The sequence below is a fragment of the Phodopus roborovskii genome, unplaced genomic scaffold (genome assembly GCF_943737965.1).
Source record: "Phodopus roborovskii unplaced genomic scaffold, PHOROB, whole genome shotgun sequence".
NCBI lineage: Eukaryota > Metazoa > Chordata > Mammalia > Rodentia > Cricetidae > Phodopus > Phodopus roborovskii.
In genome coordinates this window covers 34,062,135-34,085,334 of record NW_026126409.1, presented here as the reverse complement: position 1 = coordinate 34,085,334, position 23,200 = coordinate 34,062,135, and the positions used below count along the sequence as shown (strand labels likewise).

At 43.3% G+C, this 23,200-nt stretch overlaps 2 protein-coding genes across 2 annotated transcripts in view; one reads left to right on the top strand and one right to left on the bottom strand.

Moving 5' to 3' along the window:
* Mtus1 (microtubule associated scaffold protein 1) overlaps positions 1 to 7,022 on the top strand; it is an 88,230-nt gene extending 81,208 nt beyond the window's left edge. The window contains exons 11-13 of the mRNA XM_051182315.1: positions 492 to 608; positions 4,128 to 4,225; positions 4,825 to 7,022. Of these exons, the coding sequence (XP_051038272.1) occupies positions 492 to 608; positions 4,128 to 4,225; positions 4,825 to 5,038 (429 nt within the window). The 3' untranslated portion in view covers positions 5,039 to 7,022. The remainder of the gene's footprint in view (positions 1 to 491; positions 609 to 4,127; positions 4,226 to 4,824) is intronic.
* Positions 7,023 to 7,902: 880 nt separating this feature from the next.
* Positions 7,903 to 23,200, bottom strand: part of Pdgfrl (platelet derived growth factor receptor like) — a 45,414-nt gene continuing 30,116 nt past the window's right edge. The window contains exons 3-6 of the mRNA XM_051182312.1: positions 18,635 to 18,786; positions 12,320 to 12,613; positions 9,536 to 9,675; positions 7,903 to 8,174 (exon numbers count right to left, since the gene is read on the bottom strand). Of these exons, the coding sequence (XP_051038269.1) occupies positions 7,986 to 8,174; positions 9,536 to 9,675; positions 12,320 to 12,613; positions 18,635 to 18,786 (775 nt within the window). The 3' untranslated portion in view covers positions 7,903 to 7,985. The remainder of the gene's footprint in view (positions 8,175 to 9,535; positions 9,676 to 12,319; positions 12,614 to 18,634; positions 18,787 to 23,200) is intronic.

The following is a 23,200-nucleotide window of genomic DNA, read 5'->3' as shown; positions in this document are numbered from 1 at the left end:
GAAAAAGTGTTTGTTGTCAATATTATGACCAAAGTCTTTCAGGTCTAAATGATCTTAACTTTTCTTTTATTTCTTTGAAACTTGTCTAAGAAGTGAAGCCAGGCATGGTGATGGCTCCCTGTAATTCTGCTACTGGGGAGGCTAAGACAAGAGGAAGGTTGAAAGTTATAGGTGAGACTGGGCTACAGAATGAGACCTTGTCTCAAAAAAACAAAGAAAAGAAACATACATGTAACTGATGTAACTGGCCATGGTGGTGTATGTTTGTAATCCCAGCAATGGGAATCAGAGGCAGGAGGATTACTGTAAATAATCAGTCAGTCTAGGTTTCATAGCATAACCCTGCCTGTGTCAAAAGGAAGTCAGTCACTTATTACTCTGCTTAAGTCTAAGCAGATTCAGTACATCAAGAGGTCAGACTGTGTAATATGAGAAATAAGTCAGAGAAATTATCTTTGTGGTTTTTTTTTTTTTTTTTTTTTTCTTCCCAGAAAAACCCTCAGGTCATGTATCTGGAGCAAGAGCTAGAAAGCCTGAAAGCTGTGTTAGAGATCAAGAATGAGAAGCTCCACCAGCAGGACATGAAGCTGATGAAGATGGAGAGGCTGGTATGTCTCCTCCTCAATGGTGGATTAAGCATTTCCCCAGTGGTGTGGGGGTGTGGCAGGGTGGTGCCTGGGAGCTAGGGACTCAGAACTCATGGCTTTAGAGCTATGCAGCCAATCTAACCTGTACTTAATGATGTGTGGAAATCACACAAAGGGTCCAAGTTGCATCTTTTTCAGATCTATTATAAGCTGCCTTCTAGATTTACTTTACTAGTTTGGGAAAAAGCTATCACAAACGAATCAGGCTCACATTCCAATAGTCTGTGAATCTTCACTGGGGTAATGGAAAATTTTAGTTACTCTAAAGCCATCTGGTCAGGAGGGATGGGTGGATATGTTGGTACAATATAATCTTGTAGAACTCCTTTATCTTTTTAAGAATGAGAATATGATTTAAAAAATTGTGTGGTGATAGGATTAGCCCAATTAGAAAACAGTAAGCATTGTTGAAAACCGTGATCAGAATTTGAACCTTCTCAACTGTGTTTGAGGGGAGTGCCCTATGTGTACTGCCAGCCCTGAAACACAGGTGTGCTATCAGTCAGGACACAAGCCAAGCTGGCAGGGGTTTTCAGAACAGCTTAAGTGACCCTGTATGTTGTTGTCTTTTGCTCCCAACTGCCTACCAATCAGCCAGCCAGTGCTTCCTCTCTCCTTCTCCTCTTCCTCCCAGTTGTGGGTAACTCATTACTTCATGAAGAAATGTCTCCTTCAAATCTAGACCAGCCTGGACAATGGGGAGCCTAGAGGTCGAGCTTATCTGTTTGGCTTTTGTTTGTTTGGAGTTTGGGGATTTGGCTTAGTTTTGATGTTTTGTTTCCTAGAGATAATTAATGGCTTCTTCAAGGAAGGCAATGCTTAAGTGAGCTTTTGGGCACTACCTCACCTTGTCAGGAAATGTGATAGCAGTGTCAGGGGAGGCTTTTTTTTTTTTTTTTTTTTTTAAATCCACAGTGGCATTTTTATTGGCCAAAATGAAGAATGAAATTATGTCATTTGCAGAAATAATTGATGGAATTGGAGATGATCACATTGAGTGAAATAAGCCAGGCCCCGAAAGACAAACACTATATTCTCTCGTGTGGAGCCTAGACGATGAGCATGTGTAAATATGTCATGAGACTAGGGGACCATATTGGAAGAGAGTGAGGATGAGGATGAGCAAGGGGAGAAAGGAATGAGTAACGGAGAGTAAATATTACATGAGTCACTTGAACAAAAATGCCATTATGAAGCTCATCACTGTTCAGTGAATATGTGCTAATAATTTCTAAGGGAAATACATCTGTGGTAGCCAAAAGACGAGGGGCAGAACTAGTCATTTTTAGCAGTCGGACATGAGCAGTTCTTAGATTCCTTGCAATCACTGTGCAGAAGACACCTAAAGCCTAGTGTCATAATCAGGTTGGCCATTGCTGTTTGGGACTGCTTGGCCCATTCCTGTGGTCAGCTTGTGGCTGGGCCGGGACTGAAGGGTCACAAGGGGCTCACTCCCATGCTGATGCCTGGCAGGCCAGTGGGTGCCGAGGCCCCTAGTATTAGGTGGCTTCACAGGGATGATTGGGGTGTTTCTCTTTGTGGGCATTCACCCCCATGGAGGCATTTGTGGCAGCACGGGGAGCAAATCTGATACTAAAGTAGTGTGGACGGCCTTCCTGTCAGTAATGTCCTGTCTCAGTAAAGTCCTGAGCAAAGGTACATAGGTGACAGACAGCCACTAAAGAGTTTTCCGAATTGACATTTTAAGTCCAGCCCAGTTCTGGTTTGAGAGCACACAGCCCATCTATCATGTAGGGGTCAGAATGGGTAGCAGATAACGTATAGCCAGAACTCTTCACTTCTACCTATTTTGGAGGCACCAGAAATACAAGAAATGGCTTTTTTCTTTCCTCCTCTTCAGGGAATGCAGGAAACTCCTAGTCATTAATAGACCCAACCCAGTACATGTCCTGGCAAAGGTCACCCTGTGGCACTTGCTCAGCAGGCAGGCAGTGATGACTCAGGAGACCCTGTTAATAAGTTGTTGCTCCATCTTCCATTCATGCTTCTGAACTTATCAGATCTCAGGTGGTAAAAGCCTCTGCTGTAAACATACACCCATTTTAATTTCTATTGGGCCATGATATTTCTGTTTTATGCCCCGACACAGAGGCAGCATAAGTCAGCAGCACACTGTTGTTTATATAGGAGGATAGATTGCTATGACAATGGATGCACTCAGTGTGGCTGCCTTGTCCACATCGAGTACTTAGGAGTTCTTGGCCTTCAACGAAATTGGAACACTTAGTATCTTAGGGTCCTCCAAAGGAACAGAGTTGAGGTGATATCCATTAGAGGAGGATTTGCTAGGTTGGCTTATATGATCAGCTCAGAGTAGCCTGAAAATGGCTGCTGGGGAACCTGAGATCCTGGTAGTTGTTCAATCCACAAGGTCAGGCGCCTCTGCAGTTGCAACCTGGTGCCAAAGGCCGACAGGGATTCCTGGAGAGCCTTTCTTCCACACTGGAAGCCTGAAGAAGTTGATAAATCAGCAGCAACAGCAGTGTGGGCAGCAGGGTAGATAAACTCCCAGTGAGAATGAGGGCCAAGCAAATGAAAAGCTGCTTCCCCAATGTCCGTGTGCTGCCCACATTAGGCAATCCATCAAGAAGTCAATCTCCCATCCTGATGTACACTGTCCTTCCTCAGGGCTTTCTTCCCAGATATTTCTAGTTGGTGTCAAGTTAGTGTGAGGACAGACAACAGACATTGCTCGAGAAAGAAAGCCTTGCTTTGAGAGCTAGCTCTGCCAGTAGTTATCTCTGTGACATCAAAGGTCAAGTTTTTTACCTGTATGAAACAAAAGCATTGGTAGAATAATACTATTTGGCCAACGGCCACTGTTTTTAATTCCAAGTCATTCCAATTTGTGGTTTTATCTTGAATGCTTTATTCTAAGCATTTCAAGGTGTTTCTCTCCCCCTCCTCCCTCTTTTTTAAAAAAAAAATTCAGTAGATATTTTTCTAGGAAGTTATTTCACTAGACTGGCTTGTTGTGAACATTTTTCTGGACATGAGAATGTCTTAAAACCAAGACCTCCACCTAGAAACTGCAACCCAAGCAGGAGAGCCGCTGTAGGCAGAGACCTGCCAAGTTAATTTGGAGCTTGTGACGTTGCCTCCTAAACAAGTAGTAAACATACCTAAGGACAATGAGTTGGGATGGAATTAGCTTGCCACCATGTTCAGTGATTAAAGGCCTTTGTGGGTCTTATGCTTACATCTCTCACCTAGTGGATTTGTGAGAGTGATGGCTGTGGAGACCAGAAGGACAAAGGTGCCCCTTGTTCTGTGCTGGGAGGTTATCGGTCATCACTTCCCAGCTCTACAGAGCCTCGCTGCATTGCATCTTCACAGTCTGTTAGCCTGTACAGTTCCCCTCACTCCATCTTGTGACAGTGTCCTCTATCAGGGATATGCCTTAAGTGACAGAATTTATGTATTCATTCGTTTATGACTACAAACCTTGTTTACACCAAGGTGGACAACAACACGGTGTTGGTTGACAAACTGAAGCGATTCCAGCAGGAAAACGAGGAATTAAAAGCTCGAATGGACAAACACATGGCGATTTCGAGGTAATAGTACCAGGGTCTGTTTTTCCTTCTCACATCCTTGAACATCTGCTGTTCCCATCTAGGTATGCTCCAAGGGCTGCCTTCTAGGCACTGAGTAAAGCAGATGGAGAGGCATGGATTTCCTTTGGAAAGTAAACGTTCATGCTTCTACCAATGTGACCTAGACTTTCTCCCCAACCTGGAGCTCACTAACTGTAATGATGAATTCAGAGAAGATGTGATCACAGATGTGAACAGGAGCCAAAGCCTTGTGCAACTGCCCTACTGCCTATTGGGAAACTGTTCAAAAAGCTAGGACTGTCCATTGTTGCTAATAGGATTATTTATTTGGGTCAAGCTTTACGCTTTTGGTATTTGGGAGTTTTGTTTTCCTTTTTGTAGTGCACAGACCTGAGCCAAGGGCCCCACACATGTTAGGCTGGCCCTCTACCACCCAGCTATTTGGGTCTCTTAGATTTTTTTTTTTTTTTTTTAAGGTATGACCCCAGGCAAGATCCTGTTTATTTTGTCAGAGTTACATTTCTTGCATCGCCATATTTAAACAGGAAGAGTAAGTTTTTGACTTGGATTCCACATGGTCTTTGGGTTTTCTTTTCAAGGCAACTTTCCACAGAGCAGGCAGCATTGCAGGAGTCCTTGGAGAAGGAATCAAAGGTCAACAAGAGACTGTCCATGGAGAACGAGGAGCTGCTCTGGAAGCTGCACAACGGGGACCTATGCAGCCCCAAGAGATCTCCTACATCCTCAGCAATCCCTTTCCAGTCTCCCAGGAATTCCGGTTCCTTCTCCAGCCCCAGCATCTCACCCAGATGACACTTTCAGAACGGGGGAGAGTCTCTGAAGGCACTGAGGTGTGCTTCTGCAGGACTGACCCTCTCGTGGGAACAAGAGCTGAATTAGCTTTCTGGAATTTCCACAGGATAACTGGAAAGCAGCCACCACCTTATCGGCTACTTTCGAGTCAGGCGCTCCGGGGGAAGGCTGTAGACTTGATCCAGAAGCCTCCTCCAAAGTTAGATTTTGGAATTGATGTGGACATAGTTGCACAGAGCACTTAAGGAACGAGGGAACCTTGTTCTTTTGCCTTCCTTCACCTAAGCATAAGGGGAAACTCTCAGGGCCCTATTAAGATAAAGATTTATATCCTTTATAATATTCTTCACCAGAGACACCTTCTTGTGATTTTTCTTTTTTATTTCAGTCTGACTGTGGGCAGGGGTGTGTGTGTGAATGAAATGGGTGTACTGGTATGTCATGTGACTGTCACAGCCCTCTCTGCTGTGTATTAAAAAGTCAACAGCCGAATATAGCTGGTTCTGTATTAGTTGAGTTATAATCAGTGTACACGAGTCAACAAAAACCATAGAAGAGAAAGCAGTAATAGTGGCTTGAATTACTACCGACTCCTCGCAGCACTGTGTGACACAGCAGGGATAGGATGTGACAGGAAAAACCCGTTGATTTGTTGATGTCTGTACATTTCTGTTAGCTTTTCAGGGTTCAGTTTTGTCAGTTGATACCAAGTTTGACTTTTTTCCTTTCCTTTCCTGTAGATTTTTATGAACCTAATTGCTACACTCTGATCCATTTTACTCAGGCTACACGAGCTAATTTTTCCAAACACAAATCTGTATAAAGACTAACAAGAGAGAAGCAACCATTGGTACTTCTCTCTTTTTACCTTGAATCAAAGCAGTCTTCAGAGGTCAACCTTCATCTTCTCTCCCCATTATCTCCTTCTGCCTCTCCCCACCTCCATATATAGAACCACGGAAGCAAACCTTCTACCTCTTTCCTCATTACAAAGTGCTGTTCTGGAGCCAGCTTGTCTTGGAGGTGCTGGACTAATAAGCTAACATCTGGATCTGGGGGTCGGGGAGTAGAGGTTTTGGCAACCCAAAGGGAAATCAGTAAAGATGGCCTTCAGCATGTACTAATGGCCAGCAGCACCTTGTTAACCAACAGTTGGTGTCCAATAGGACAAGAGTCTGGGCAGTGATGCTGATTTAGGGCCCTTTGAGCATCCTTCCTGTCATTGACATGTAACAAAGGTCAGCCAAAGAGTGAGAAATGTAGTTTATGCAACTCCATCTCCCCAAGGCTTTGTAAAAGGTAGGAGGATAACTGTGGCTTCCATTCATCCCCATTCCACCCCCACTTCCCCATACCTGTCAACATTGTGATGTCAGTCAGTATTTACTAATCCATGTTCAATGGCTGGTCTAATAACCCCCTATAGTTAGGAGATTCAGGATACTAGATGTGGATATTTGAGTCATCATGGGCCTGCACACTGCGTAGCTAATTGATATTCATGACGCATGCTTTTAATTAGTGGTTATGTTGGGTGAAGTCTAATCGCCAATAGTTTATGATATATGTAGCTTTCCATGTTTGCTTCTGATAAATAGAATGTAGCTTCACTGCCACCTCCCGGAATATCTCTGCTCCCAAGCCGTTTCCAATGACATTAGTTAGCCAAAGTTGGGGTTGTCGCTTTTGTTCTAGTTATGGTAAAAATTCATTTGATTCCCTGCCACCATCCATACCATTTCGGTGACTGGGAAGTCAATCTTACAGCAATTAAAATGCCTTTAGGGACTAGAAGACGAGAGAAGAAACAAAATAGAGAGCTTTTAAAGGGTTTTTTTTTTTTTTTTAAACCAAACGTTTTGTGTACAAAACTGTTGACACATCTTTAAAAAAAAAATGTGGGTGTGTGAACAACTGTAGTTTATAGTGATGGAAGGTGTATTTTACTTTGATCAAATAAATAATGATGAAATGTTCAATAGAATGGCAACCTCTGACATACTTTACTCTTCAAAGCACTGGGTTGTGTTATATACACCCTTCTCACCCTTCTCCACACTCATTAATGAAGACAGGGTCCTATGCTATTGGACTGGACTCCCAACCCAAACCACATTTTCATTGTGGGATGAAATTGGCTCACACAGCTTGAGTTTAAGGTTAAGCTTTTCAAAATTCAGACACTGAATTTTGGCTAGTTTAAACAATTTCTACTGTATGGCTTAAGAAAACTGGAACATCTGTGATTGTGTAAGTACTTTTGAAGACAGGTCTAGCCAAAGTTGAATTTTCCTTAATGTGTTCATCTATGTTATGTTAAAGGTTAAATTTAAAGGTTACATTGTTTGAGAAATTTAAAATTAGTACCTTCAGTGTGGCAATGTAATAAAAATGTGATTTTTGATACCTTTATAAATTAACACACATTGAAATCTTGAGTTGTTGCTTGTGAGTAAGCAGTTGAACACGAGGGAGTAATATAAAGATCGTTGTCACATCCTTCTGGGTGCACAAACTAAATGAGACAACAAATGGCTCTTTTTTATTTTATAAAATCTTGCTTATTTAATAGAAATGATTATACAAAGTTGTTGACATGTTTTCTAGGTATAAAAATTAGAAACATGGCTTAGCCAGGCATTGGTGGTGCACACCTTTAATCCCAGCACTTGGGAGGCAGGCAGATCTCTGTGAGTTCGAGAGCAAGTGTCAGGACAACCTCCAAAGCTACAAAGAAACCCTGTCTTGAAAAACCAAAAGAAAAAGAGACATAACTCTAAGTAATTAAAATATACTTTCTGTTAGAAAAGGCAACACTTCCTTTTCATTTGGATGTCTGTCTGACCTACAGGTACTTAAAAAAAAAAAAGTGGGGGGGGGGGGAAAGCACCTTGATGTTGTGTATACAGATGGCTGCCCATCAGTTCACTGTACTTCATTTTCCAAGTCAGGAAAACTCAACAGTGGTGGCCACTGTAGTCTGTCCTTGGAGATTCTGGGCCGTGCATATATAATATCCTGCATCAATGGTCTCAAAGTCTTCGATGGTAATGACACTCTGGGAGATTCTTGTGGTGTGCCCCAGGCCTCTGTTGATCAGTCTCCAGGTGTCTTGAATGGTCACAGGCCTTTCGTCCTATTTAAAGATGGCACACAGACTGAAGCCAGAGTGACAAGCTACAAACCCAGCCCATTCTTGAATACAAAGCTCATGCTCACTGAAGACTAGTTTGTATGGTGAGCTTATAGGCTGCATTTTTTTTTCCAAGTGGGGTGTCTTGAATTTCAGGATGCCATTTTGTGATTTCTTTCTGCTCTTTATAGATGTGAAATGGATTATCTTGGATCTCTAAGGGAAGCTTGTCTTAAGCATAAATACATAGGCGGAATTTTTTCCATTGTATCATCCTCATGTTGCCAACTTTCACTGCCAAGTGGTTCTTGTTCATGGAATTAAGGTCCAATGCTCAGAACACTGGCTGTGTGAGTGAAGTAGAGCTTCCTGTGGCTCTGATTTGGGAGAGGCAGGGATGTAATTAGGCTAATGTTCCTTGAGAATACTAAGGGAGGCAAACTGTACCAAGGAAGGGTAAGATAATCCTGTACACAGTGTGAGCACTTATTCTAGAAGAGAGTCACCTTTAAGGTCTGTTTCAGGCAATTATGGTGAGCAGACCAGTGTTCTCTAAAATCACTCAGTAAAGGTAATTATAATATTGTTAACTGAATATGTTTTCCCCTAATAAAATGACAGCAATGTAAAAGGTCATTCTACTGAAAAGCAAGAATGCTAAGTCTGAAAATGTATTTAAAAGACAACAAACAGCATCAGGATGCTGGGAAGTAATGCTCTTTGGGGGGGGTCATAATTTTTCATCCAACACCAGCTTAGCCCTGAGCTCTGGCTATCCAGTATAGCTTGGGATATGCCCTCTCTGGGGCATATTTCGGTGATCAGAGCATGCACAAAGGCCAAAGACACCATACTTTCTTTTATAGAACTTATTTCTAATGATGTGGGCCTCACCACACCTTGTGAACAGGGTCTGTGCTTATGTGCCTACTGGGAGAATGTCCTCTCAAAGCTTTTCCTAGGCCTTGTATGAGGACACATGTCGCCTCCCTTTCTCCCACCCATGACTTGGAAGCACTGTGCATCATGAAGGATTCCTGGAGGAGGTAAGAGATTAGCCTGTGACAGACCTGGAAGTTGAGAGTGAAGACTGAAGTTCAGAAGTAAGTACTCTGCCCCTTTCATCACTATCTCTAAGGAGTGGTGGAAAATCACACATATAAAGGCATCTTGAGTGAATTACCTCATAGAGCCATCTACTTTGGTTTTCTTTTTCTGGAAGACAGTATATTTTGAAGTAGACTGAAACACCTTAGACAAACATTCGCTGACTCCCACCCAGTCCTAACCCTTGCATTTGAAAGTCTGGTGTCTCTAAGTGGTGAAAAGTAATGGTAATGGCTATGGCTAGATGTGGCACTCACCTTCTGTCCAGGGAAGATCCACCTGAATTCTACCTCCACATCAGGCTCCCCTAGGACAGTACAGAGCACACTGATGTCATCCCCGCCATTCACTTTGTTAGAGGAGGCCAAGATGGTGGTTGACGGAGGGCCGCTGGGAACTGGGGGCAAGTGGGAAGAATAATGAGATCCATAGTTCTGATGTTAAAGACATACATATGTTCTCTTTGGGGAGAGGAAACCTGCCTTTTCTATGGCTTCATGAGGCTAACACTAGCATACACCCCTTTGATTGCTTCAGAAGCTGCCTCTAGGCCTCTCTATGTTGGTAGTCCAGAAGGGGTAGCCATCCAGAATCCAAGCTCCCCACCTTCATATTTGGTGGCTGGAGAAAGAGTTAACAAGTTGACCAGGTGTGTGGGGGGTGGTAAGGGGTGGAGAGATGGCTCAGAGGTTAAGACACTGACTGTTCCTCCAAAGGTACTGAGTTCAATTCTCAGCAACCACACAGTGGCTCACAGCCATCTGTAATGAGAACTAGTTCCCTCTTCTGGCGTGTAGGCAGAACACTGCATATACATAACACTTGTTTTTTATAGATGTGGTGAGATGGAAACTATCTAGGGAAAGAATAAGTGAAGGCAGCCGGGCTGGGGAGAGATGAACAAATATGTGCCGCCCATCCTCAGAAGAAGTCCAAATATCCCAAATGAGAAAAATGTTTGCAGGACCCTTAGGTCGTGACATCTTCAAAACTTTTCCTTTGTGGCTAGGCCACTCAATGGTTAATTCTGATGGTAGCCTTGAGCAAGAAGATGTGCTAGGAGCTAGAACTACAGGATCAAGCCAGGCAGATAGTGGACAGAGCTGTTAGCAAGTGGACTATTGTAATGGCTTCATTTGACGGAGAATCCCAGAGTAAACTGCAAGCTAGCATGGACTGAGGATCAGGCACAGTTGAAGTCTCAGCACTGAGCTTAAAAGACATAAGAAGGATTCCTGAGCAGGTGATGAGGTGGGCCAGAGCTGTGAAGCCAGCCATGTGTTGATTGAAACTGCAGTCAGCAACCCTGCAAAAAATGGACTGGAAAATAAGGTAGGCATATGAGAGGAGACTACCGTTATTAGTAGCCCAGAGGTGGTGATAGTGTGAGTCATTGGATCAGGGATAAAAACAGTAAGATCTGAAAATGATGTAATAAAGTCTAAAGGGACTTCTGTTGTGGCCATTTACACTAGGTGAATGAGCGGCTTTCCCTGAGGTGGAAGACAGGTGAACTACACCTGTAGGGGGTGTGGGCATAGACTGGGTGTTCAGGGTCCTCTGGACAATGCTTGGACACATGATCTTTATTCAACATTTAATCCCAGCACTCAGGAGGCAGAGGCAGGCAGGTCTCAGAGTGTGGGGCCAATATGGTCTACAAAGTGAGTTCCAGGACAGCTACAGCTATACAGAAAAAACCTGTTTTGAAAAAAAGCACTGGCTACTTTTCTGGAGAATGCCAGCTTCGATTCCCACCACCCATGTGGTCTTATAACTCCAGTCCCAAGGGAATCTAGTGCCACCTGGTGGCCTCTTTGGGAACTGCACACACTGGCATACATGCAGGCAAAACATCCATACATAAAAAAGTTGCATGCCAGTGAAAGTTATCAAAATTTGAAAAGTGGGGCCACAGTCCAAAGGCTTTCATGGAAGAGAGTAGAGTCTAGTAGGATGATAGGCATTATCTGTTTGGTGTGATGACATGGGAGCCTGGAATAGTTTGTTTTTTATAATGTACAGAGGGATCAGCTAATGAAACTGGCATTGAGGGGAGGTAATAATGAGTCTGGAAAAAGATAGCCTCAGTGCAGGGTTGGGGGTGTCAAAGCAGGGTGATTATTTCTTTAGAAACAGAATATTAGAAACCCTGACCTACTGCATAGGTCCCTCAGTAGAGAATGGAAGGAATTTGCCAACCTTAATTCCAATTTCTGAAAGCAGCTAACTTTGAGATAGAGCTTTAGTACTGGGCACCCCAACCTTCATCAGTGTACACATTCTCAGGAGACATAAAACTTATACTGAACAGTGCAAGAAAATCGCTTTCCTTGATTTCAGGGACAGAGTGAAGCACTCCCCGGGAAGTCATGGAAGGACAGTGTTATATGGTTGTGTAGAAAAATCTGCTCATTAGCCTCTCCCTGTGCTACCAGAAAAGCCTTGGAACAGATGTGAGTGGTGGGCTGTGTTGGGAACTGGGGGAGCTAGGGATGGGACCTTATAATCCCTATATCCAACCAGTTGTGGTTGTCTACATGTTCAAGTTCTGACTGATATGAGGGTGAAATGGAGGTGTCTAGGGAACAGGCCAATGGCTTCAGGTAGACACTAAAGTCACCCTGAAAATGACAACTGTTAATGGCAGAGTGTGACCGGAAAGGAAATGAGGAAGATAATGAAACCAGAGCCAGCACAAACAAAACAGCAGAGGTCTCTAGCAGAGGGAGACAAAACAAAGGGCGGGAGTGAGATTGGGCACGACCAGGGTGCCATCCTCAAGGTGGGAAGTGGATGATGATGATAGGAGATATTTGGTTAAGGCAGAAACTCTAAGTCCTAAGGGAGACTGGGGACACAAGACTTGCTGATCAGACACAGAGGTAGAATGAGGGAAGGGTTTGGGGTGGGGGGATAAAGGGGATGCTATAGAAATACTATAGAGAAACCTGTAGAATACCATTCCATGTGTTTATATTTCCCTTGCAACCTGCAGGCAGTCCCGATCACGGTTGAGGGAAGCAGGCACACTGACTTACCTTCTACATAGAGCAGCTGATACTTGACGGAGATCTGAGACGTGTCCCCAGCTTCAGCTTTGCAGTACACGACACCCTGGTGATCAGCATGAGGCTGAAGGTATACGAAGCCTCTCTTCATGTCATAAATTATGTCTGTTCCATTGACAGGGATTTCTTTGGCAGGAAACTCTCTGTGGAGGGTGACTTTGGCTGACAGCACTGTTACTCTACAAGGAACCACAGCCTGTCTGTCTGGGTTCAGGTAGACAACATCAAAGTAACTGGGAGAAGGTACAAACAGCTCTCCTTTCTCTGCAGAGAGACACAGGCTTAATGACTCAAAAGCAATGAGTGAGGTTGCCTCAAAGATTCTTAAAACCAGCACAAAAATGAAACATTTGGGCTCTGGTAATTTAGAAGTTTTGTTGATAAGGAATTCTGTTTGAAGGGGCACATGCATGCCCGTGCCCCCAACAAACTTTCATTGAACTGGAAGCTAAGAATGACTGCTTACACAGGTACTTCCTGCCGGCAATCCAGTTGTGGGTTCCCCGTATTAAGGTGATTGATTGATCAGAAGAAATTGATTAATCACTTAACTCATTTCTCAATTATGTAACCAGTCATTAAGTGTCACAGGTTTTGGGGACTCTCTAATCCGTCAGGATCTCATCTGACTTGATGTCCTATTTCCCTTTGTGCTGATTTGAATGGGATGTCTCCCACAAGTCTCAGGTGTTTGAATTCTTAGTTCACAGTTGGTTGCTGTTTAGGGAGGATTGGGACATGTGGCCTTATTGGAGGAAATAAGTCACAGGGTGCAGGCTTTGAGGTTTCAAAAGACTTAAGCCATTTCAAATTAGCTCTCTCTGCTCCCTGTTTTGAGTCTGAGAAGTAAACCTTCAGATCTCAGCTTCTAGCTCTCTCTAGTCATCATGTCAGTAGCCTGCCATGATGGTGATGGACTCTTGTTTCTCTGGAACCATGAGTCCCAACCAAATAAACCCTTCCTTCACTAAGTGGGAAAAAAATGGGGTAAGGATCTCAACAGAATTCTCCAGAAGAATCTCAAATGAGCAAAAAGAATTGTTCACCATCCTTCGTCATCAGGGAAATACAAATCAAAACAACTCTAAGATACCATCTTAGACCTGTCAGAATGACTAAGATCAAAAACACTGACCGCTTATGTTGAAAAGGATGTAGAGTAAGAGAAACACTTCTCCAGGCTGGTGGGAGTGCAAACTTGTACTGTCACTTTGGAAATCAGTATGGAGGCTTCTCAGAAAATAGAGATATTAGTCTACCTCAAGACCCAGCTATACCAATCTTGGGCATATACCCAAAGGATGCTCAATCATACCACAAGGACACTTGCTCAACTATGTTCATAGTAGCATTATTTGTAATAACCAGAACCTGGAAACAACCTAAATGTCCCTCAACTGAAACATGGATAAAGAAAATGGTACATTTACACATTCGAGTATTACTCAGTGGTTGAAAAAAACCATGAAATTTGCAGACAAATAGTTGTAACTAGAAAAAAAAAAAATCCTGAGTAAGGTAACCCAAACCTAGAAATACAAACATGGTATATACTCACTCATAAATGGATATTGAGAGTAAAGTATATGATAACCAACCTACAATTCACAACCTTAGAGGCTAAATAACAAGAAGGACTCAAGGGGGATGCATGGATTTCCTTGGGAAGGGGAAATAGAAGAGATATCCAGATAAACTAGAGGTGGGGGAGGTGGGTTGGGGGCGGGACAGAGCAGGAAAGTAAGAAAAGAGACACCTTGATAAGGGGACCTTTTCAGGACTAGGTAGAAACCTGGTGCCAGGAAACAGGGAATCTTTCAGGGATCCACAAAGATGACCCCAGACTAGCAATAGTAGATTGGGTGCCTGAACTGGCCATCTACTGCAATCAGATTGGTGATTATCCTTTATCTAGTAACTGATGAAAGCAGATGCAAAAATCTACAGCCAAGCTCCTGGAGTCCAATCAGAGAGGGAGGAGGGAATTATATGAGCAAGGGGTGGGGGTCAAAGTCATGGTGGAGAACCCACAGAAACAGCTGACCTGAGTTCATGGACTCTGCATAGGACCAACCTAGGCATGTGTGTGACAGTTGTGAAACTTGGGTTTGTTGTAAGGCCCCTCCCTAGCAGTGAGATTAAGACCTGTCCCTGGAGCTTAGCTGGCTTTTGAAAACCTGTTCCTCATGCTGGAGTACTTCACCCAGCCTTGATACAGGGGGAAGAGCATGGTCCTTTCTCAATTTGATGTACCATGCTTTGTACAAGCCCTTGGGAGTCCTGCCCTTTTCTGAATGGAGATGGTGGAGTGAATGGGGAGAGGGAGAAATGTGGTTGGTAAATTGAAAAAAAAAAGTTAAATAAAGTTATTTATGTTCTCAAAGGACACACAAATGTTTTTGCTTTTTGTTTTTTGTTTTTTTTTGTTTTTTTTTTTTCCAGCTCAAATCAAAATCATGGCTCACATTGAAGCAAGGAAGGAGACTGATAAGTTAAAAATAAAAACTATCATTTCTGTAGGTGCATGTGGGTATTACATATGAGTGTCTGTGGAGCCAGTAGGGAATGTTGGGTGCCCTGGAGCTGTAGTTAGCAGTTGTGAGGCCTCTCGTATGGATGCTTGGCTCGACACTCAGACCCTGTGAAAGAACACCCAGTTTCTCATAGCCAAACGCTTCTGTTGAGTGGAGGTCCTCAGAAAGGCACACAACCATGTTACTGTGCCTCTTGGGTCCTCACACCCAACACAGAAGACAGAATGTATGCCAAGGCTAAAGGAGGGGGCTGGGAATGGGACAGAGGGAAACTGTTGGTCTCAGGGATGGCTTCTACTTGGCTACTATGCAGCTGGGGACTTTCACCCAATACTACACATTCAACACGCCCTCTGCAATGCACCCTGTCAGATTCTTTAAACCCTAGATGACTTCCACCTTATAGGAAGCAAACAGGTGAGAAGTGCCTCACTCACAATGTCCCTAGGACAGTAAAGGATTTGGGTGGGGCTTTGTGGGCACATGTGTATGCTGTTCGTTTGATTTGGCTTGACACATTCAATCCTTTGTTTTCTGGATTGTTTTGTAAAGGGATATTATAGTAATTACTGAGAGAACTCTCTGGGATTAATCACATAACACTTGAATTGTTTCCTGTATTTCCCTTGCAACATTCTAAAGCAAGCAATTACTCTTGGCTTTCTCTATGTATGATAATTTTAGATTGGGTGTAGGATGCTTGGAAGCACCAAGGGTCTTCAGGGGCAGGAGTTCTTTGGTTCCAAAGACTAGGTTCAAGAACATGGAGGTGGCTCTGTGGGAAAGTCTGTGTCATTACTAGGCTCTTTATTAACCAGACTGGGCAATTTTGTTACTTTGTAAATTGACCTGTTTAGACATAGAAAATCTGCATAGCCTTGAGTGTGTTAATTTGTAAAAAGAGTAGATAATATTAAAGGTACCTTTTGCGTGACTGAGGTTGTGCTTTATCGGTAGGGCACTTGTCTACATTCAGTCTCTACCTACTACAAAAAAATATTTTTTTTAAGTTAACAGTTAGAATGTTATAATTTTAAGATTTTGCTGAGTCAGTGATCTACCCCACTTAGCAAAGCTAGTAGAATCAGCAAAAACTTGGAACTTCAGAATGCAAAAACAATCGTATGTGCTTTGGAATAGGTAAATCCATTAATTGCTTTAAAAGTATTTGCAAAGTAGGGTGGCTCAATGGTAGAGAACTTGCCTAACATGTGAAAAGCTCTAGCTTCAATACACAATATTATATGTAAACATGCACACAATGTATGAGGGTGTGAGTATGCATATGCATGCATACACACACATACACATCAGTAGCTTCCATCTATAAGAAGAAATGTGTTGAGGTTCCTTTTAAAAATTATAGGTTACATTCCCCTACAAATATGCTTGTATCTACTCATGTAACATATTGCTTTAAAAAACTAAACACATGGGGTTTTATATTTTTAAAAGTCAAAGCTAATAGCCTATAAATTAAAATGCAAATTATGGCACACTCAGTATCTAGTAAAATACTTACTAATGTGGTCTCCACACACATGAAAATCATTGCCTGACTATTTCCCATTGGGAAAGCCCTCCCACTTAGCCCTCCCAGTGGTAGAGTGTTCCCCTTGATCTGCCTGGGTGGCAATTACACATGTCTGCTCCTTTGAGGTCAGTTTATTGAGCTATCTACTTAGGTTCTGAATTCTTTTCTTTATGTATGTTATACTTCAGTGTTGAGGAGAGACAGAACTCCAGACCTGCCTCCTGGATAAAAGGAAATAAACATGGCAGTTACTCAAATTTTATACAGATTAACTACAGGCAGCCCCCCAAAAGAAATTTCAGTGTTTGCCATCAAACTCTAGGATACATACAAACATAATGAATGGCAGATGCTTCTCCATGTGGGTAGCTGAGAAGCATATGTTCCGAAGGAGTTCTGTGCCAGCAGCATGAACTTCAGCTTCTGTGGCAACCCATATTGGTTTTCCAAAGCCACCCACACTTCAAAAGACAAAATGCCAAACTCTGTACTGAAAATCTACCTGGATTTTGCAGGTGTTGAGTGAAAACAACAAAATGGTACCGTTTCCCTCCCCTTCATTACCTTCTCTTTTCCTCCCCTCAACACCCCCGCCCCCAATTTTTGACAGGTTCTTGTGTAAGCCCAGGCTGGTCCTTGAACTCACTATGTAGCTAAGGATGATACTGAACTTCTGATCCTCCCACATTTTCCTTTTGAGGGTTAGAATAAAAGGCATGTACCACCATACCTAGTCAGTCATATACTATGCTGGGCTAAAACCCAGGCCTATGTGCATTCTAGGCAAACACTCTATCCACTGAACTATAATCCCCCAGTCCTGACTTAAGTTTGCTCAAAGTTGATGCTGACATGTTTTAGCTTTCTTTTGGTTTCACAAGAGTACTTTAGGAACTAAAGAGGCTCCACCTACAAAACTCAAAAGTGCACTTTAAGCCCTATCAACCCATATAGAATGGCCAACTATTATCCATCTTACTTGTTTGCTTTTTTTACACTTTTCCACATGGCATAACACATAGACCACACAGGTATGAAAATTTTACAGGACTTCCCATGAACACCCATTCGAGATTCTCTGACAGTCTTAACCCTGCTACTATTTTGTCCTAGGAAGGGCTCAAGGCATGGTAACAGTGGATTGTGGGTTGGAAAAAAATAGTTTGACTCCTTAATATGCTACCACAAGTCCCAGAACTCTAGAAGAATCATCTTGCCCATTTAAATCTTGACATCCATATTTTTTCTAAAACAAACATAATAAAACAGCTTCAGTTCCTTTCCTTGGGTAAAATATATGAGAATTTGCTAATGCATTGATTAATGGTCAGGATGTAAGATCACTGGGTCATAGGCATTACTTCAGTACAGACCTGCAAGGCAGACTGACTTGGGACTTAGACAAATCTCATGAGAGCCTCTACCCAGATACTTAAAAAGGGCTCTGTCTCTCTTGAGATGCATTGTATAATAATAACATCAGTAAACAGAGTTTGCAAGCTTTCTAAAATTGCCCCTGACCTTTAAACCTTGCTGAAGAACCTCATCCCCAATGTTGAAGCTCCCTGAGGTCTGTGCACAACAAAGTCACAGATTTTCCTTGGCAGTGCATTCCTGGCATCATATGGAAGGAAGGGTTCTCCAGTGAGGCCCACAGAATCAGATGAGACAGAAACTACAGGATTAGACCCTTCAGGAACCCTGCTCTGAAGTCTCAGCTCCCGGAATGCACCAGAACAACGATGAGTGGGCATTTAGCAACACTACCTTGTTGCTATGGAGATTCCAGAAGGAGCTGATCACAGGTCTCAGTACAGTGATGAGCAGCCAACAGTGGCACCATGCAATGGGACTCCATGCCCATGTAAACAACCCTTCTTATGCAGCCCACTGTAAGAACATTTCAGTTACACATGTCACAACTGAGGCAAGTGTGACTGAACACACGAGTTTCCAATTTATTTTAATGCACAGTTATATTTAAGCTGCTGCATGTGTCAAGTGGCTGCTGTTCTGGGCAGTGTAGGCATAGACCCTGAATCAGACCGTTCGGTGTCCAACTCCTTGTGCCACTACCTGCAATGGGACTTTAAGGAGTTGCATCCCTCTAAAACCCGTTTCTCTGGAAATGATACATGTATTTGCCTTGTGCCTGAACAATGAAGTTTGGAGGCAACATGCAGGTCAAGAAGTTCTGTCATGTATCAAAACTTGTACCTGTGAAGAAGATATAGGTAGACCCTGCTCTGGACTCGTCTCGTCTGCAGATGTAGCCACTGCACAGCTGTCCCCAGCAGCTGAATTCTCCTGTGTCAGCGGGCGTGGAGTTGACCAGCGTCAGTTGCCCATAGCGTTCACTCTGCTTCACACTGTAATTTCAAGAGAGGTGGGGGTGTCAGGGTAGGTCCAGAGCCCGGCCTAGGGCCTTCCAGGTATGGGTTTCTGCTTTGTTGCTTCCAGATGTAAAATACCCCAGTAACCTGATGTGGCCTTTCAGATGGCAAAAATAATCAGAATGGGTTTGGTGGGTGGAGGGTATAGAGTGTGTGTGGGGGCTGGGGAGGGAGGCAGAAAGAAAAGCTTTATCCTAAAAGGAAATAATAAATGCTAATTGAGTTTTCAAAAATTAAAATGATTTCTTTTTCATTAGGGGAAATTCTCTTTGGCCTCAGAGCTGGGGTTTCCAGAAATAAGATCATTGGGTGGGGGGGGGGGGGGTTCTTAGCAATTCATCCGAAAAAGCCTGGGACTGGTGCTTGCTTTTAAAAAAAGAAGTGGGCTAAAAATAAAACAACGTGGATGAGAGCACATAGCATTAGCCAATACCCCAAATCTCTTCTAGCAATAACTTCCAAGTATAAGGTTAGACTCTTCGGGCTATCGTGCACTTGTATGAAAAATAAACCCTGTTTTCTCTGCTATGATATGACTCCAGGTGAGGGACATACACCTATGAAGAAGTGTTCAGGGCCCTTGCGCTTTCTAGCTTTTACTTTGGCCTTACCCTACTATTTCTGTTTTTATTTTTCTCTTGTGCTTTTCTGTGTTTATTTTTTTCTCTGATGCTTTTATCTAGTTGACTGATAAGAAGTTCTGAAAAGCCCCCAATTTCTTCCTAAAATAGAGACATTATTGATATCTAAGCAGTGACATCAGCTAATTGTCCTAATAGCTTTATTTTGATAAAAGCTCAGACCCATCAGTCTTTATAACGGATATTCTCCTGTGATGCCAAAATACATGGTTTTAATCCAAGCACTCAGCTCAGATATCCAAATGCTTCACTCCTCTGGGATCCACATAGCTTTCTGATGCAGTGGACAGCCTCCTGTTTTATCTCACCACAGCATCAGCATTAGCACAACTTTAAATTTAGCACATACAAAACATCTAGGTGTCAGGTCCCGAGCACAGCCCTGCTCTAGCCACCTTACTGGTGGCTTATTGCTTCCACCATGCCAGGCCAGAGGGGGTTGTACACTCCCACTCCATCACCTCTCTCTCCTTTAAACTGGACGGAAATCTCTCCTCCCTCGGGAAGCTTCTAATTACAACAGCCTCTCAGGAATCTCCCCCACTTTCTCCTCGTGAAGTAGTTGGCCCCCTTGTTTTTCTGTGCCTCTGATACTCCTAGCTTCCTGTTATTATACTGGCTGCTGGAAAGGAAAGGGAGAATGACATATTTGTTTCATATTCTCTCAGGGGAAAAAAATCTCTGCACAGTACACAGTGTGGATTTCCAAAATATAAGTGAATCGAAACTGAATACACACAACATTGGCAAGAGAAGGAGATGAAAAGTCAGGCACCTGGCTCCCTACTTCTTAGACAGTTTAGATACAGAGTGTCCACAGAGACCCATGTATTATAGGCTTAGCTCCCAGCTCATGAGATTTACAGGGAATAACGGAATCCCTGAGCATCAAGGTCTACTGGAGCTCTCCTTTCTGGTCATTGGTAGTGCCTGAGGAGAGTGAAACTTCTGCCCTTTTCTTCTGCCATTCTGATGGCTTCCTAGACATGGGGAAAATGGCTTTGCCCCATTGTGTACTGCTACCACGATGCATCACTAGACATGCTGTGATGTGCCACGGACCAAAGGGATGGAACCAAACAGTGATGAGCTCAAAGTTAAAAAACTGTGAGCCAAAGTAATCATCCTTGCTTTTTAGTACTGTCAGAGTAACAAGCTCTATATTCTAATCTGCTATTGAGACTCAGAAAAGTGGCATCCCTGAGACACATAGCTGGGGACCAGCTAAACAAGTCACTGTAAGTTACTTGTGTACTTAGCATGTAGTAATTAGATAATAAACTGTGAATAAAGCATTTCATGCAATGTGCCCTGCTCATGTGTCATTCCAATTATTTCTAATTACACATAATTGTAGGTTCAGACTAGCTATTGTGAATACTGCTACAGCAACAATGAACAATACACACCCAGCATTGGAGAGTGTTAGCACAGCAAATAAAAACTAGTGGGCTTTGGGAGGTTGCATTAAGATTCAAGAGTTAGAGCTGCTTAACAACTATGAAAAGATTCAGGAATGACTATCCAGGTTCCCTCAATAAAAATGACATTCTCAGAAGGTAGGTTGAAGAGGTTGAAGGCAACTTTGAAAAGGGGGTGAAATAAGCTGGGCTTGTATAGGTGCATGAGGAGGGACAGTAGGGTCCTGAGGGACAGCAGGCAAAATGTGCTTGCTTGGGGAACAGCAAACCACACTGGGATTGCTGAGGACTTACTCTGCCACATTCATGGCCATGACCCTCATGTGAAGTAGGTGGAGAGAATGCAACAATTTCTTGGAGATTCCATCCATTGTTTGCAGAGTGGGACAGAAGTGGGGAGTGGGAAATCACAGATGCATGTGAGAGCGGCGACATGGTCCATGGTCATTTAGTAAACCAGTGGGAACCGACCTCTGTGGAATGGAAAGTGATAGGGCCAGCATCATTACACATGAGCAGACAGGACCCAGAATGGGAAGAGTAGAAAGAAAAGAGAATCTGAGCCATTGCAGCTCTTACTACAATGAAGAGTTGTCTAGGCATGGGCACAGGAGCTTATGGAAATCCGTGAGAGAAGCAGGGATTTCAACTGACTGATAAGAGTAGCAGAATGAGATGATAAGGAATAGCCTCCAACCTGAATCTCTGTTAGAAAGGATTGAGGGAGACAGACACCCTGTGGTTATCTCTGACCTTCCATACACATACCACCTAGATGCACAAACAGGCGCGCACATGCACGCACGCGCGTGTGCGCGCACACACACACACCCATACACGATAAAAACATCATGAAGGTGGGGCAGATGTCTTTAAGGGAGACTGAAGCATAAACATACAACTTCAGTTGGCAGTCTGGAAGTCTTGGGTGACCATCAAATGCCCTCTTCTGACCTCTTCAGGCACCAGATACACATACATACATACATAATACAGGCAAAGCACTTGTACACATAAACAAAAACGAATTAATTTCAGAAGACTAAAACAAAAATGGCAAAGGGAAAAGGAACTGGAAGTCTCCTCAGGAGACCTGGACCCATGACATTTGAATATGTGAGTTGTGCAGAGCTCAGAATCAGCAAGCATCTTCTGTGCACCCAGCCCCCTTTGCACAATAGTGGCAGGAAGGGAGCTAAGCAGGTACAGAAAAAAGAACAGAAAAGCTAACACTGAAAGGTAACTGGGCCGCCACCATAATCAGCATGCTGTATCTTTAGCAGACTGGGGGCGGAAGGAAGGAAATGCCCTGGGAAACATTTCTGAATATTTCCACCCCCTCTTCTATGCAAACCTCATAAAACAGGAAACAAATTATTTCAAAGGATTACAGTTCAATTGCCTGGATCTAAAATGTCCAGTTCTACTATGAGTCTTACATGGTCCAAACATCAGGCTGCCCAGAGAGTTAGGATATGGCCAAATCTGCTGGATGCTGAGCATGTGTCATAAGATGGGGAAAAGCACAGCTGACCCTTATAGAACATTGAGTGGAGATGCTTCATCCAAAGGTCCTTCTTTCTTGTAACCATTCAACAACTCTGGTGGTGTGGGAAGAAGTGAGGGGAGGGAGGTAGGAGTTAAAAACAGTTGTCACAGCGAAAGTACCATTAAATGCTGGAACGAGTATCCCAGTGAACTCAGCTGGGGCAGCTCTGAGCATCCTAACACATCAGCCTATTTCAGGTCCTTTTCTTCCACACTGACACTTCTGACCTAAAGAGAATTAAAGAGAATGCAAAAGGCCAGGATTCAAGAGTACTAGTTCAATGTTTAAAACTTTCATTCTGTGTGTGTGTGTGTGTGTGTGTGTGTGTGTGTGTGGTTGTGAGTGTGTGCGTGTGTGTGTTTCTGTTCCTCCTAGTGGAGGTCTGAAGCGTCCTGAGTTTGGTTGAGCTTACTCTCTTTTAGAGTGCTTCAAATCACTGATATGAGCACAAAGAAAGGAGATGGCACCTTCCAAAGATAGGGACTGTGGTGCCACACATGTGAGGCAGTGACTAGGTAACAATGGCAAGTCCTTTCCCCCAGATTCTACAAGTCACGGACAGGGAATAAGCTGTGGTTTATAAGATAGTTATTTAGTGGTTCCTAAGTACCGAGGGCTATAAACTAGAGGACAAATGAAGGACACTAGAGATTCTGGAGAATGCCTCCACTCCATTTCTGTACACTGAGTACCAAGGGAGTTTACAGGAGGGTAGCCAGAAAAACCCTGAAGACTTGAGGGTCTTAGGAGCAGACAAGGATGCTAACCAGTCTAAGCAG